We start from the raw sequence: 13,752 nt of genomic DNA, 5'->3' as shown, positions 1-13,752 counted from the left end.
AAATTGGCTGTATATGTGCTCCTAAATAGCTCTTAAAATATGGCTAAAATTCTGTTTTCATAATTGAATAACATGGTTGCATTTACTTTTTTCTGTTCTCTAGGCTGGTACACTCCTCCAAAAGAAGATGGGTAACTCCAAACACCTTGGACCAAGATTTAAACAAACTTATTTTCTACTTCTTTCCAACACAGATCCAATATTGCCCTTGGGTCCTCTGTACAGCATATGTTAGCTATTAGATAAAGGAACTGTCAGACCTGTATATTAGACCACATCTGCTTCTCTGGGACTGAGAGCAGCTGCCTTTACTGAAGAGGCCACTCCAGATATTTTATCATCCTATTTAAATCAGATGATCTAGCTTAGTGCATCCATTCCTCTTTTATTAGACTTGTAAATTGCTTTCACTTCATTTTGTTCATGTGTTTTTTGTTGTTTTTCTTTTGCAGAATTTGCTCTGCAAAAATAAATTACTTTGTATAGTATCATTTAAAGCCAAACTAATGTTTCATACGTTTAAAACAGATGTTTTAAGAACTGGGTAAAAGAAATGACTTGGGCTCTCCATCTAAAATTAAATTTGGAAACAAATTGCCAAAATTTGCAAGGGAGGTTAAAGTTTGCAAAAGCCATGAAACATACTGGTCTGGATAATATATGATGTAAAATACTACTGGGCCTTCCTAACACCTACATTGAATTGCTAAAACATTGCAAAAGAAATAGATAAAAACATTGTGTTTTTTCTTTTTTTTTTTTTCCTTAACATTTTCAATTCCGTGTTTGAAAATGGTCAAAAAGCTATATTCTAGTTCCCTTATTGGAAATCAGCATGGTTTGAATTAAACACCGTTTACGATGCCATCATTTTTGCCTGATCGTAGGCTGTACATTATTCACTTTGGTAAAGTCCTCCCTGTAGGACTAAATTCAGGCAAAAACTAAATTGTCAGACTAAGATTGAATTCGGTCACCCTCTTCCTTCCTTCCTTCCTTAACATCAGTTTGAGGCTTGAAGTCATTGAATACTAAGTTTTTTTTTTTTTTTTTTTTTTTTTTTTTTTTTCCTAGCATTGCATTTTTATTAACGGGTTGTTGCAATTGAATTCTGTGAACTAAGAATTGGCACATAAGATTAGGCAACTGTGTGTACATTTTTGAATAAAGATGCATCATTTTTGAATTGTATAATTCCGTAGAACTTGGTTTACCAAGCACAGTGGGCTTTGAAGACATTGTGACCTTGAAGAAAACACTTGTCAGCCCTTTTTTTTTTTTTTTTTTTTTTTTTTACTTTTTCTTTTTCCCCTTTTCCTGCCAAATTTTGTTTAGTTTGTAAGTAAGCGTTACTCCTATTGTTGAATAGTAAGGATTAAAGCTGAGGTTTTGCTTGATTTGATGCCTTTTTTGTGTTCAATGGGGTGAACTAAGTCATTGTTTTCTCTATTTTACACCTAGAGCAAGTTTTTTAATTTCCCATTGCTCTGTAACAGTAATATACATATTCAAGGGGAAAACCCTCTGGTAGTTGCTGACATTTCAAATCTAAAGCTGTGAAAGGTGGAATAGACCCATTGTCTACTAAAGCTTGCATCCATGTGTGTCTGCCTTACAAATTAGCTGGTTGTAGGGTTACCTTCTGTTCTTGTACCCAGGTTTATTTCTCAGCATTTAATAATGAGAGTTTATACTGGGCCTTTTAGGATAATCACATGGCCTGTAACTTGTATACGTTTACCTCTTGAAAGGTTGGTATGCAGAACAAGTTGATTAAAAACTTTGTTCTTGCCTTAACTTTCAATGTGACACACAGCTCCCATCAATACTGTTCTCTGTTCTATTATTGGGTCAAACCTATGACGTTTGTGAGTCTCCAGCTTCTCTGAAAATGTAAATACCTTTCAGAGTTTGACTAGAAACACCCTCTCCCCTACACACACCCCAATTTTTAATTTATATTTAGTGCCTGTGCAATTGTTTTTCACAAGGCCCTTGTTTAACATCTTTCATAGAACCACACACAAAAGGCAGGAACCAGCAAACTGGTATGGTATTGACTTTTAGAGTTTAGAAGGTTGCTGACTTGGCATGCTTTTTTTTTTTTTTTTTTTTTTTTCTTTCTTTTTTTTTTTTTCTTTTTTCATTGCAAACTTATTTGGCAATGTACAGTAATCTGTAAACTTGCATCAAGTTTATGATTAAACCATTTTAAGATTTAACCTGTTGAATCTGAGTTATGAATTATTTCCCTCTTGCTTGTTTAACAATCTTTTAGCATTCGTCAAATAAAAAAAAAAAGCGTTTGAAAGAAATGTCTGAGTTTTTTACAGGACTGAAACTAGAAGGTGGTTCTGCATTCAATGGTACTATGGGAAAGCCCCTCATGTTTTATAGCAAGGTTTTGAGAAATCTCTTTTGTATTGGGTGACTTGCAAATTGAAAAGAAGTTTGCTTAAAGTGGAGTTCCACCCATTTTAAAATGTTTAGATTTATGTAATCCCCTTTAAAAAATGCTTTTACCAATGTAAACTATTTTTTTTATTTTGCAAGGAAATACCTTTTTTTTTCTTTATTCATCCGCACTTCCGGGTCCGGCCACCTATAGGCAATTCCCAAGGGCTGCTGGGATGTATCCCAGCAGCCCTTGCGAATCGCCTAGTAACAATCTCGCATTATTACACTGGCACCCGCTGTACTCAGGGATGTATTGATTTGAGTCCGAGCTCTGCCCCACCTCATCTCAGTGAGCTCTGAGATGTATTGCTTTGAGTCCGTGCTACGCTCTGTCTCGCCTCCTCTCAAGGAGCCTGGACTGAAAGCATTACATCCCGTAGAGCTCACTGAGAGGAGGCGGAGCACAGACTCAAATCAATACATCCCTAAGTAAACCTGGTGTACTTAGGGACGTAATCGCCTATATGCGGCCGGACCTGAAAGTGCGGATGAATAAAGAAGAAAAAAAAGGTATTTTCTTGCAAAAAAAAAATTTGTTTACATTGGTAAAAGCATTTTTAAAGGGGATTACGTACATCTAAACTTATTAAAATGGGTGGAACGCCACTTTAATTTCTAGAAGGCTGACTCCATACGTTGTTTGTGAATAGAGACTTAGTGAGGAAAGTTCACTCAATACCTTTTCAACTATACAAGGTTCACCCTATCTCAGTGCACACTTGCGTGTGTGTATGTATATACAGTATCTCACAAAAGTGTATTATCTTTTCATGTGACAACATTGAAGCTACAATGTAAAGTAGTGAGTGTGCAGCTTGTTTAACAGTGTAAATTTGCTGTCCCCTTGAAATAACTCAACACATGGCCATTAATGTCTAAACCGCTTGCAGCAAAAGTACACCCCTAAGTGAAAATGTCCAAATGGGGCCCAATTAGCCATTTTCTCTCCCCGGTGTCATGTGACTTGTTAGTGTTACAAGGTCTCAAGTCTGAATGTGGGGCAGTTGTGTTAAATTTGGCGTTATCGCTCTTACTGATCACTGCAAGTTCAACATGGTACCTCATGGCAAAGAACTCTGGGGATCTGAAAAAAAATAATTGTTCTACATAAAGATGACCTGCAGCACGGTGGCCAAGACCACTCAGCGGTTTAACATGACAGATTCCACTTAGAACAGATCTCGTCGTGGTTGACCAAAGAAGGTGAGTGCACGTGCTCAGCGTCATATCCAGAGGTTGTCTTTGGGAAATAGACTTATAAATGCTGCCAGCATTGCTGCAGAGGTTGAAGGGGTGGGGGGGGTCAGCCTGTCAGTGCTTAGACCATACGCCGCACACTGTATTCAATTGGTCTGCATGGCTCTCATCCCAGAAGGAAGCCTCTTCTAAAGATGATGCACAAGAAAGCCCACAAACCATTTGCTGAAGACAAGCAGACTAAGGATATGGGTTACTGGAACGATGTCCTGTGGTCTGATGAGACCAAGATAGTTATTTGCTTCAGATAGTGTCAAGCCTGTGTGGTGGCAACCAGGTGAGGAGTACAAAAACAAGTGTCTTGCCTACAGTCAAGCATGATGGTGGGAGTGTCAGTCTGGGGCTGCATGAGTGCTGCCGGCACTGGGGAGCTACAGTTCATTGAGGGAACCATGAATGCCAGCATGCACTGTGACATACTGAAGCAGAGTATGATCCCTTCCCTTCGAAGACTGGGTCGCAGGGCTTTATTCCAACATAACGACCCCAAACACACCTCCAAGACTACCATTGCCTTGCTAAAGAAGTGGGTTAAGGTGATGAACTGACCAAGCGTATTTCTAGACCTAAACCCTATTGAACATCTATGGGGCATCTTCAAATGGAAGGTGGAGGAGAGCAAGGTCTCTAACCTCTACCAGTTCCGTGATGTCGTCGTGAAGAGGACTCCAGTGGCAACCTGTGAAGCTCTGGTGAACTCCATGCCCAAGAGGGTTAAGGCCGTGTTGGGAAATAATGGTGGCCATGCAAATTGACACTTTGGGCCCAATTTGCACATTTTCACTTAGGGGTGTTCTCACTTTTGTTGCCAGCGGTTTAGACATTAATAGCTGTGAGTTATTTTAAGGAGACAGCAAAGTTACTGTTATACAAGCTGTACACGCACTACTTTACATTGTAGCAAAGTGTCATGTCTTCAGTGTCACATGAAGATATAATAAAATACTTACAAAAATGTGTTTGTGAGATACTGTATATGCTCATCTGTCTATGCGATAAGTTCTATATTGGTAAAAAGTGTGAAATGTGCAGAAACTGTGCTTATTCTAATGTATCTCTAGCTGCTTGCACTACAATAGAAATGTCATTGCAATAAACAGATAATCAAAAAGTGCAGCGCTAAACCAAATTGCAAAATGGATATCCCATAATAAACTGAACAAAAAAATGTGAATATAAAGATATATATATATATATATATATGAGTGTGTGTATGTATGTATGTATGTATATATATATATATATATATATATATATATATATATATATATATATATATATATATATATATATATATATATATATATATATCAACCATAAAAAAACGATATCCCAGTGCAGTGAATAATCACAGAACAGGGTCGTGCCACCTTCTGTGCTCCAATCCTCAATGTGAACCTTCCACCACTTGTAAAAATGACTGCTTTACCAGAACATATGGGCTCAGTTACCCGTACAGATACTGGGTCAACCACATTTGAATGTGTCCAGGAGTGGTACTAGAAGACTCCAAGCAGTAGGGTTTCCTACAATTTTAGAGAGAGGCTCCACATAGTGTAAAACTTTCTCTGTTTTGACACCAATCTATGTGGAGAGGATTAATCGCGTTGTTACCTGTGGAAACGTTGGACGCATTTAAAACGTGGTTGAACTAGTATGTCATGGTAAGCAGTCATTTTTACAAGTGGTGGAAGGTTTTCACATTGAGGATTGGAGCACAGAAGGTGGCACTACCCTGTTCTGCGATTATTCACTGTACTGGGGTGTATTTTTTTTGTTCTGCAGACTTTATTTTTGGACTGCACTATCATTTTATTGTATATATTCACATTTTTTGTTCAGTTTATTATGGGATATCTATTTTATGATTTGGTTTAGTGCTGCACTTACTTTGATTATCTATATTGGTAAAACAAAGTGACAACTACGCCTCAGAAAAGGTGAGCATACGAGGGAAAAGGAGACCCTGAGAAACACCTAGCTAGACACCTCCAAAGGGTCCATGAGGGCAGCTTGGAGGGCATGAAGGTCAAGGGTATCTATGCACTAAAACGGTAACCCAACAGGGGAGACTTTGATAATGTTCTTTTAAAAGAAAAATAGTGGCTATTTAAGCTCAAGTCTTGAATTCTCGTTGGGCTAAATACGGAATTAAATTTCCCAAGTATTTCAGGAGGAATAAAATCGATAGAGAAGTGGTGCTTAAGGCAGATCCATAATCCCTTATGAACTACTAATGGAGATATGTAAATTGCCCTGAATAATCCAACCCATATAATGCTACCATCTCTCTCTCTGTTATGGACCCTTATTCTAATTGTAAATCTGAATTCCAAACTAAATTTAAATACAAAAGAATGGAAGAGATTTGGTCAAATCAATGATGCGTGAATGTCTGTATGTTCAGTCTGTACACGAACAAAGAATAGGTCTTGAGGACAAGGTCACTTTTAAGACAAAGAGCAGCTCCCTCTTTCGAAAAAGACATATATTAGAAGAGCACAGAGGAGGAAACGGTATCCTAAAGAAGCTCCGCAAGCACGTAGCAAAACGCGTTGACATGTGTCATGGACACTGACAGTTGAAGCCCAAGTTGACACTTTGTAACAAGTGAAGGGTTACATACCAGATCTACAATTACCTTTTCCTTGGAGCTAATGGAAGCAAGTCTGGCGGACCGGTAGAGGGTAGTGGACTTTGCCTGTGATATACGTCCAGGAGCATCTGATACCGCGTGGGCTACACGGCATTACGGAATACAAGCTGAACATGCACCATTAATGGACTGGATGAGCTGGAGTTGGACTGCCAGTAACACCCCATAATGACTACACTTCTACTGGATCTTAATCCCAGCATTGGATCGGATGTGGTAAGCCCAACTCGCTCTCCATTAAGACAGCCTTAACTACCTAGATATGCCTATCGGATGCTGCCTTTCCAGTACTTCATTTTACTCTCCCCTCACTTTTCTTACTTGGTGTACATTGTAACCTTGTGATGCATCTGTAATCATTTTGAGTGAGATGTCACTCATTGAATCTACATACGATCACGAGGAAATGACTCAATCAGATGACCGTGCATGCAATAGAATCTGCATTTTCTTATTAATAGGCCGTTCAAGGGCTAAGTGCAATATGCAGTCAGCATAGAACAGGGATATTTTTGCTACATATATGCGGTTTTGCCATGCTAACATACATATTCCTGATACCTCACTGTGTCCGGATGCTATATAGTGACTTTTTGTTTTATGTCTGTTTTTGTGTGGTTTTATATAGCATTTGGCTGTTTGGGACACTATTTTTGAAATACTGTGGTTTTCAACATGGCTAGATTTGTATTTACATTGGCTCTTTTTTTTTATTACATTTCAATAAAATCATGCATTTGGCCATCAGTCCCTGTCAAGCTTGTCTTGTAATAACCACTTTTCTTGTATCACTGGGGGGCTTTACCCTCTAGAATACAAACCCCTTTTTTTGTATTCACACCTAATTTAAACCTGCAATTGCCATATTACCATGTTGCAATTGTGTGCATTGCACAGGTATCATGGGTTTAAATCTGGTGGTCATTCAGGGAAGCAGCATTGCCTGCTGCACTTGCGAGTAACCCCTTTAGCTGCTGTGGCAGCAGCCAAAGTGGTACACATGCCACAGCAGAAATTGAGCCCCCTGTTGCTTTTGGTGGGTGCTACTGCCTGCCAATCATGACCCTTTCAAGTAAATGGGACTACTCTGCAAGTGCTCCACGACTGCATGCTTCTGCAGGGTCCAAGGGGTTAAAGCAGGTGGTGAGCAACAAAACGCTGCTTTAACCCTTGTTTGCTGTACTGCACAAGGTTGCAGGGCACTTGCAGAGCAGCCTCATTCACTTGAAAGGGTCATGCTTGGCAGGCACTACACCCACCCACCAACCATGACAGGGCCTGTAACACCTGCTGCGACGTGTACATCCCTGGCCACTGCAGCTGCAAAGAGTGTGGTTGGGGAGGGGGTGAGAAAAACACGTCTTAACTATAGGGTTTTACCATCCTACAAAGGCAAATAAACCCTTACTGTTCTAAACCCCCAATAAGGCTGCTATGCTGTGGTTTACCTTCACTACAGGTACAGATCCATGCATCTGCGACCTTCCTGGGTTAGCTGCGTGTTGCCATAGACTTCTATTATATCCTGCAGGTTCAGAAAGTGCACCAAACCTGCAGGATATAATAGAAGTCTATGGCTAAGAGCAGGAAAGCTGCAGGTATACTGTACCTGCGATGTGAGTGAAAGCAGCCCAATACTATTGTGCTCAGTATATTGTTTAACATTGATCTGAAGATTTCTTCTTTCCTGCTGCTGGCACCACGCTGGAGACTAGTCTTGATAAGAAGGGGAGTGCAGTTGGTATCACTCCGCATTGGGACAGGAGCCAGCACTACAGAGGCCTATTGCTCCCTAATACAGCTCCAGCTTTACAAGTCGTCCCTCTACATTGCACTCTGCTTGATGCTCTGGAATGGCAGGTCAGCAAGCCCAGACTGTGATCTACTAGTCACCTGGCCAAGATCTACTGGTTGCTAACCCACACCCTAGGGCAAATTATTTTGCTCCACTGAAGGCACCAAAATTAACTATGGACTTCCAGAAATCAGATGTAGGAGCCTGAGGGGATTTCCATTCAATGAGAATAGACTTGCGAGTGTAGAACAGTAACTGTCCCAACAGAGTTCTCCTTGCTCTGGACATGGCCAGTAAATGAACAAGACCCAGTATACAGATATCAATAAGGGCACCGAAGCAGTTGCGACAGAACTTGGAGACATCTGCCCAAAAGGGCCTAATGACTGGCCATTCCCAAAAAGCATGTTTAATCTGGTTGGGTCAATGCCAACATTTTGATGGGTGTGTGTGAAAAATCCTGTGCAGTTTTTTTTTTCGGGGGGGGGGGTATACCCTATGTAGAATTTTAAATTGGGTCAATTGATCTCTGTAGAGACCAATTGTTGCATGGGTTAAATCTCAAATATCTTCCCAGTCCTTGAAATCTAGCTTCAGAACCTCCCATTGCTAGCACTCCTAGAAGCTTGTCAAGGCCCTCATGTATATTAGGATGAAGGACTTTGTATATGGTAGGTAGAGGTTTTGCCAGAGAATCATCCCTCAAGAAAAGACTAAATCCCTGAAACTGTAAAGGAAACTGAGTAGCTCTTTAAAGACCCATTTGGTTTGCTCTGAATGAGCAGGGACAGCAAAAAGTTGCACTAGTTTATTTTTTTAAGTTTGTTGTGCAGGGATATAAGCTGCTTTTTCCCCAGTCATCCTCCAGGACGGTCACATGAGAGAGAGAGATAGGCTCCACCTCCTACAGGAAACACACGCACACAAGTTTAAAACAAGCCGCCCTAGGCTGCCCCTTCAGTTCTTGTGTTTCCTGCGTCCCGCAAACACAGCACCAGGGGATATCTCCCCAGTTTGTTTTTTTCGGACCTGGAAACAGGTTCTTATTACCCAGGGCAGGCGTCCCTGAGTACCCCTGAGACCAACTGAACATGACTGGCGAGGCCGTCAGTCCCAGGCACAGGAAAGGGGGACAAAAAGTGGGGGGCACAGCCCCAACACAAACCCCACAGCAACCTTCCCCTGTGACAGGTAAGCTACAGAGGAAGGACCAAAAAAAGGGGGTTTCTAAAAGAGGCCATCCCCGCTTTAGGCTAAGTAGGGGATGGCTACACAGCCCTGACGCCACTCACCGGGACTCCAGGCGGTTCTCCCCGGTGCAGTCGGCATTTCGGCAGCCTCCGGGCGGGCTCAGGGAGATGACAACGGCCGATACATCTCCCAGCACAAACAGCAAGGCTCTCTGTCTTCCGGGACGCCGGGAGCGGAAGTGACGTCACCAAGATGGCGCCCGCACAGGAAGTGCCTCGGCAGCCATCTTGGAAAAGGCAAACTATACGGCCGGCCTTTTCGGCAGCCCTGGAGGGGGGATTCAGGTAAGAAACACGGATAGGGAGCGAGGCGGAAGTGACATCACCAAGATGGCGCCCGCACAGGAAGTGCCTCGGCAGCCATCTTGGTTTAGGGCAAATCACATACAATCTGCAGAAAATGCCTTTACTTCCACTGGGCGGACCCGGGGAACGTTTTGGCGCAAATTTTTAAAAATAAAAAGCAACCCAAACAAAGCAGCAGCGGTCACCTCAGGAGAATACAACTGTACAAATCCTGCAGTGAACCCCTCCAGGCGGCACAATGGCGGAGGACCGTACCATATTGCCAGAGGCTGCAGAACCCAGCCCCAGCTCTCACTCGGTAAGTGAGCAAGGGGCAAATAGAAAAATGAAGGGACTCACAGAAGTAAGACTAAATTGCTTACCCCTGGTTTTTTCTTTCACCCAATCCTCTCCCACCTACTCTTCCTCTCTCCCCTACTTTCCGCCTGCATCCCTGCAGACCAAATGCCAGGAACAGACGGACAGTCTGAATAATCCAAAAAAGAGAAAATACTGCCGCACATGCGGCACAAAACTGCCAACAGAAAGCGACAAACTTTTATGCAGTAAATGCATTAAAAAGATAGTCAACGAGGAAGCAAGCCCATTAGCTAAGGATCTTTCGGATTTCAAGAAAGAAATGACAGACAGCCAGGAATCAGCCAGACCAACAAACATAAAAGCTCATTCCACACGCTCCATAGCCACTTCTTGGGCAGAAAGAGCTGGGGCATCTATTGAACAGATCTGCCGAGCAGCCATCTGGTCCAGCGACTCCACGTTCGTGAATCACTACAGGATCGACCTGGTCTCCGCCCAAGACCTAACCTTTGGTCGTAAGGTCCTGCAAGCGGTAGTCCCACCCTAGGTATGAATCTTTGGGGTCTCATGTGACCGTCCTGGAGGATGACTGGGGAATAAGGGAGTTATTACCTGATGGCTCCTTTTCCAGGAATCCTCCAGGACAGTAGACCCCCACCCTTATAGAAATGAGATACTAAGTCCATATATCAGCACATGTGTGCTGGACAACAAGGAAATCTTTATACAACTGAAGGGGCAGCCTAGGGCGGCTTGTTTTAAACTTGTGTGCTTGTGTTTCCTGTAGGAGGTGGAGTCTCTCTCTCTCTCTCTCAATATTGGGAGGCTTAAAGCCCCCTGATGTTTCAATATGTGAAATGGGGGGGTTTGTCATATCTTTAAAAAGGCTCCTGGGTTCATATAGCCCTCCATTCTACCGACTTGACATATTCCAGGAAGGGGAGGGATACTGTTGTAATCAATAATACCCTTCTTGTATGGTTGGTGCCGGTTGGGCCCTAAATAACCTGTATTGGTGGTACTACTAATTTGGCCTAAGGAATATATAAAGGTGAATGTGTACATCTATCTGCCTTCCATCCACAATTTCTCCAGTATATACACATTATATCCATTCACTGCCCTGCAAACATTTTTGTTTATGGGCAACTTCAATGCTGTACCTGGACGCACATGGATCTCCCCCCTCCCCAAAACTACCTCTGTGCAACTGTCCACTAAACTGCCTTTTGAGATTTGTAGGTGGAAGCACTCCCCAGTCTAATCATTGTCATGCTGCTTCAAGTGTAAATCAGCCTCTCGTTAGGGATGAGCTTCGAGTTTGAGTCAAAGCTAACTTCGACTCGAGCATCGGTCGTTTGATTGTTCGTCGAATGACGAACAAATGTGCTCCTTTGCGGGAAATTAGAGATCCCGTAATGCACTGCGTGCGCGCAGCATGTTATGTGATTGGCCAAAGCATGCACCCTGTCCTCATGCTTTGGCCAATCAAATGATCTCTGCCATGAGTGGACTAAAAGCAGGCTGCCTTTAGCCAATCATGGCTCAGGGGCCAAGAAAATACCCCACACTACATAAAGGCTGCCCCCGCAGCGTGTAGTGATTGTGCGGGAGAGGAACGCGTTTGAGGCAGGGCGAGAGTAGCTTTTTTTGGAGTTTGTCAAACAGTGCAGAGAGACATTCCTAGCAGTGTAGGGAGGGACAGGAATGTGTTTTGAGGCAGGGAGGGAATCGTTTCTATGCAGTTTGTCAGACAGTGCAGTGAGACATTCCTACTTTCCTAGCAGTGTAGGGAGGGAGAGAGAGTTGTGCTTTTTATAAGTTCAGAGATCCGATAGTGAGAAGTATATTCAGTAGTGCATACCATAGTAGATCATATACCATACATATATCTATCTATCTATCTCTATCTATCTATATATATCAATTACATCATATTGGGTCATTGCGTATACTGTATACCTATTACATCTTTCCCCATCTATAGGGCTATTGATTGCATATCAGTGAGAGTATTGTTAATTGGTCACTTGCGTACATCCTATAAGCAGCACAGCTCATCTATAGGGCTATTGATTACATCATATCAGGTCATTGAGTATCTATTGGTCAGTTGCGTAAACCCTATATTGATCTGTATCAACATCATGTCCAAAAGGCTGACAAGGAGAGGCCGACGCTCACAGGCCACGAAAAAAGGGCAAGCAGCCTCTGTGTCCATTGTGAAAAGTGGTGGTCACAGTCGACATAGTGCATCCTCTGCAGGCAGGGCACGCCCGTCCTTTATTTCCGGTGCTGCCCATGCTATTCAGCCACAACATGTGAAAGAGTTGGTGGAGTGGATCAATAAGCTGTCCTCATCCTCTGACACCCACGCTCACAGTAGTTTGCTTTCCAACGCAGCTGCCAAAGTGGCCCGTTCCACAGGCTCCTTCTCCACAGCTACTCCTGTTGCCCCACCATCGTGCACGGAGGAGTCACCTGAACTATTTGATCATAGTGTCAGTGACATGCTGCTGGAGGATGCGCAGCAATTTGAAAGCTGTGATGTTGGTTCCCAGGTTGATGAAGGGAAAAACGTGAGCCTAGAGAGGGGTTGACAAGGACGTACAAGAAACCAGCACTCATGTTGCCACAGCTCAAGCATATTGCCAAGTTTTCTCCAGTGACAAGGAGGGAGGGGATGATGTCGCTGACTGTACTTGGGTGCCTGACAGGATAGAGGGGGAGGATGAGGAGGACGCACAACTCCGAGGCAGGATGTACTCCAGGTGTTGCCATAGCAGCAGCCAACCTATTGCGTCACAGCACAGAGCTCCACAGGTGCAGGGTGCTGCAAACTCCCCATGGACTCCCAAAAGTTCATTAGTGTGGGCTTTTTTCAGCACATGTGCAGTAGACAGCAGTGTTGCTGTTTGCAACATCTGTCTGAAGCGGATCAAGCATGGCCAGAATACCAGCCACTTGGGCACCACATGCTTGACAAGGCATCTGACAACCTGCCATGCAGTGCGTTAGCAACAGCACCTGAAAGAGCCACCAGATCAAAACAAGCATACATCACCTTGCTCCTCATCTGTGATCTCTAACCCTACTATACCTCATGCCTTCTCAAATACCAGCATTGAGAGGAATGATGGTATAGCAATGAGTACCACAGAGACTTGCACCCAATCTGCTAGCAATACACCACCGCTTGATTTGAGCAGCAGGCAAATTTCACTACCCCAGTTTTTGAACCGTAGAAAGAAATACTGTCCCAGCCATCCACATGCTCAGCTTCTTAATGCTAGCTTGGTCAAAGTGCTAGCATTACAATTGCTGCCTTTTCATCTGGTAGACTCTGCTCCCTTTCGCTAATTTGTGGAATGTGCTGCACCACAGTGGCGGGTCCCAAAAAGGCATTTGTTTTTGTGTAAGGCCATTCCGGCTCTCTACCGTCATGTGGAAGGTAGTGGTTTGGCCTCGTTGGACAAAGCGGTCAGCAGGAAGGTGCACATTACTTCTGACTCTTGGTCCAGCGGGCATGGACAAGGATGTTACATTTCTTTCACGGTGCATTGGGTAACTCTGCTGGCAGCTGGGAAGGATGCAGGACAGGGTTCGGTGTTGCAGCTTGTTTTGCCACCACGCCACCAAAAAGCTGGTGCTGGTTCTGCCACATCTGGCTACTCCACCACCACCACCACCACCTCCTCCTCCTCCTCCTCCTGCTCAATTGTTCTCTGAAG

The 13,752-nt window shown here is 43.3% G+C and overlaps 1 protein-coding gene across 1 annotated transcript in view; it reads left to right on the top strand.

The window, feature by feature from the left end:
• The window catches only part of UBE2Q2 (ubiquitin conjugating enzyme E2 Q2), a 129,553-nt gene extending 128,913 nt beyond the window's left edge, over nucleotides 1-640 (top strand). The window contains exon 13 of the mRNA XM_082252847.1: nucleotides 104-640. Within this exon, the coding sequence (XP_082108973.1) occupies nucleotides 104-135 (32 nt within the window). The 3' untranslated portion in view covers nucleotides 136-640. The remainder of the gene's footprint in view (nucleotides 1-103) is intronic.
• Nucleotides 641-13,752: the final 13,112 nt, after the last annotated feature.

Source organism: Pelophylax lessonae (assembly GCF_965119305.1).
Source record: "Pelophylax lessonae genome assembly, chromosome: 4".
NCBI lineage: Eukaryota > Metazoa > Chordata > Amphibia > Anura > Ranidae > Pelophylax > Pelophylax lessonae.
The sequence above is the reverse complement of the archived record's forward strand: the minus strand, read 5'-3'. Positions and strand labels throughout refer to the sequence as shown.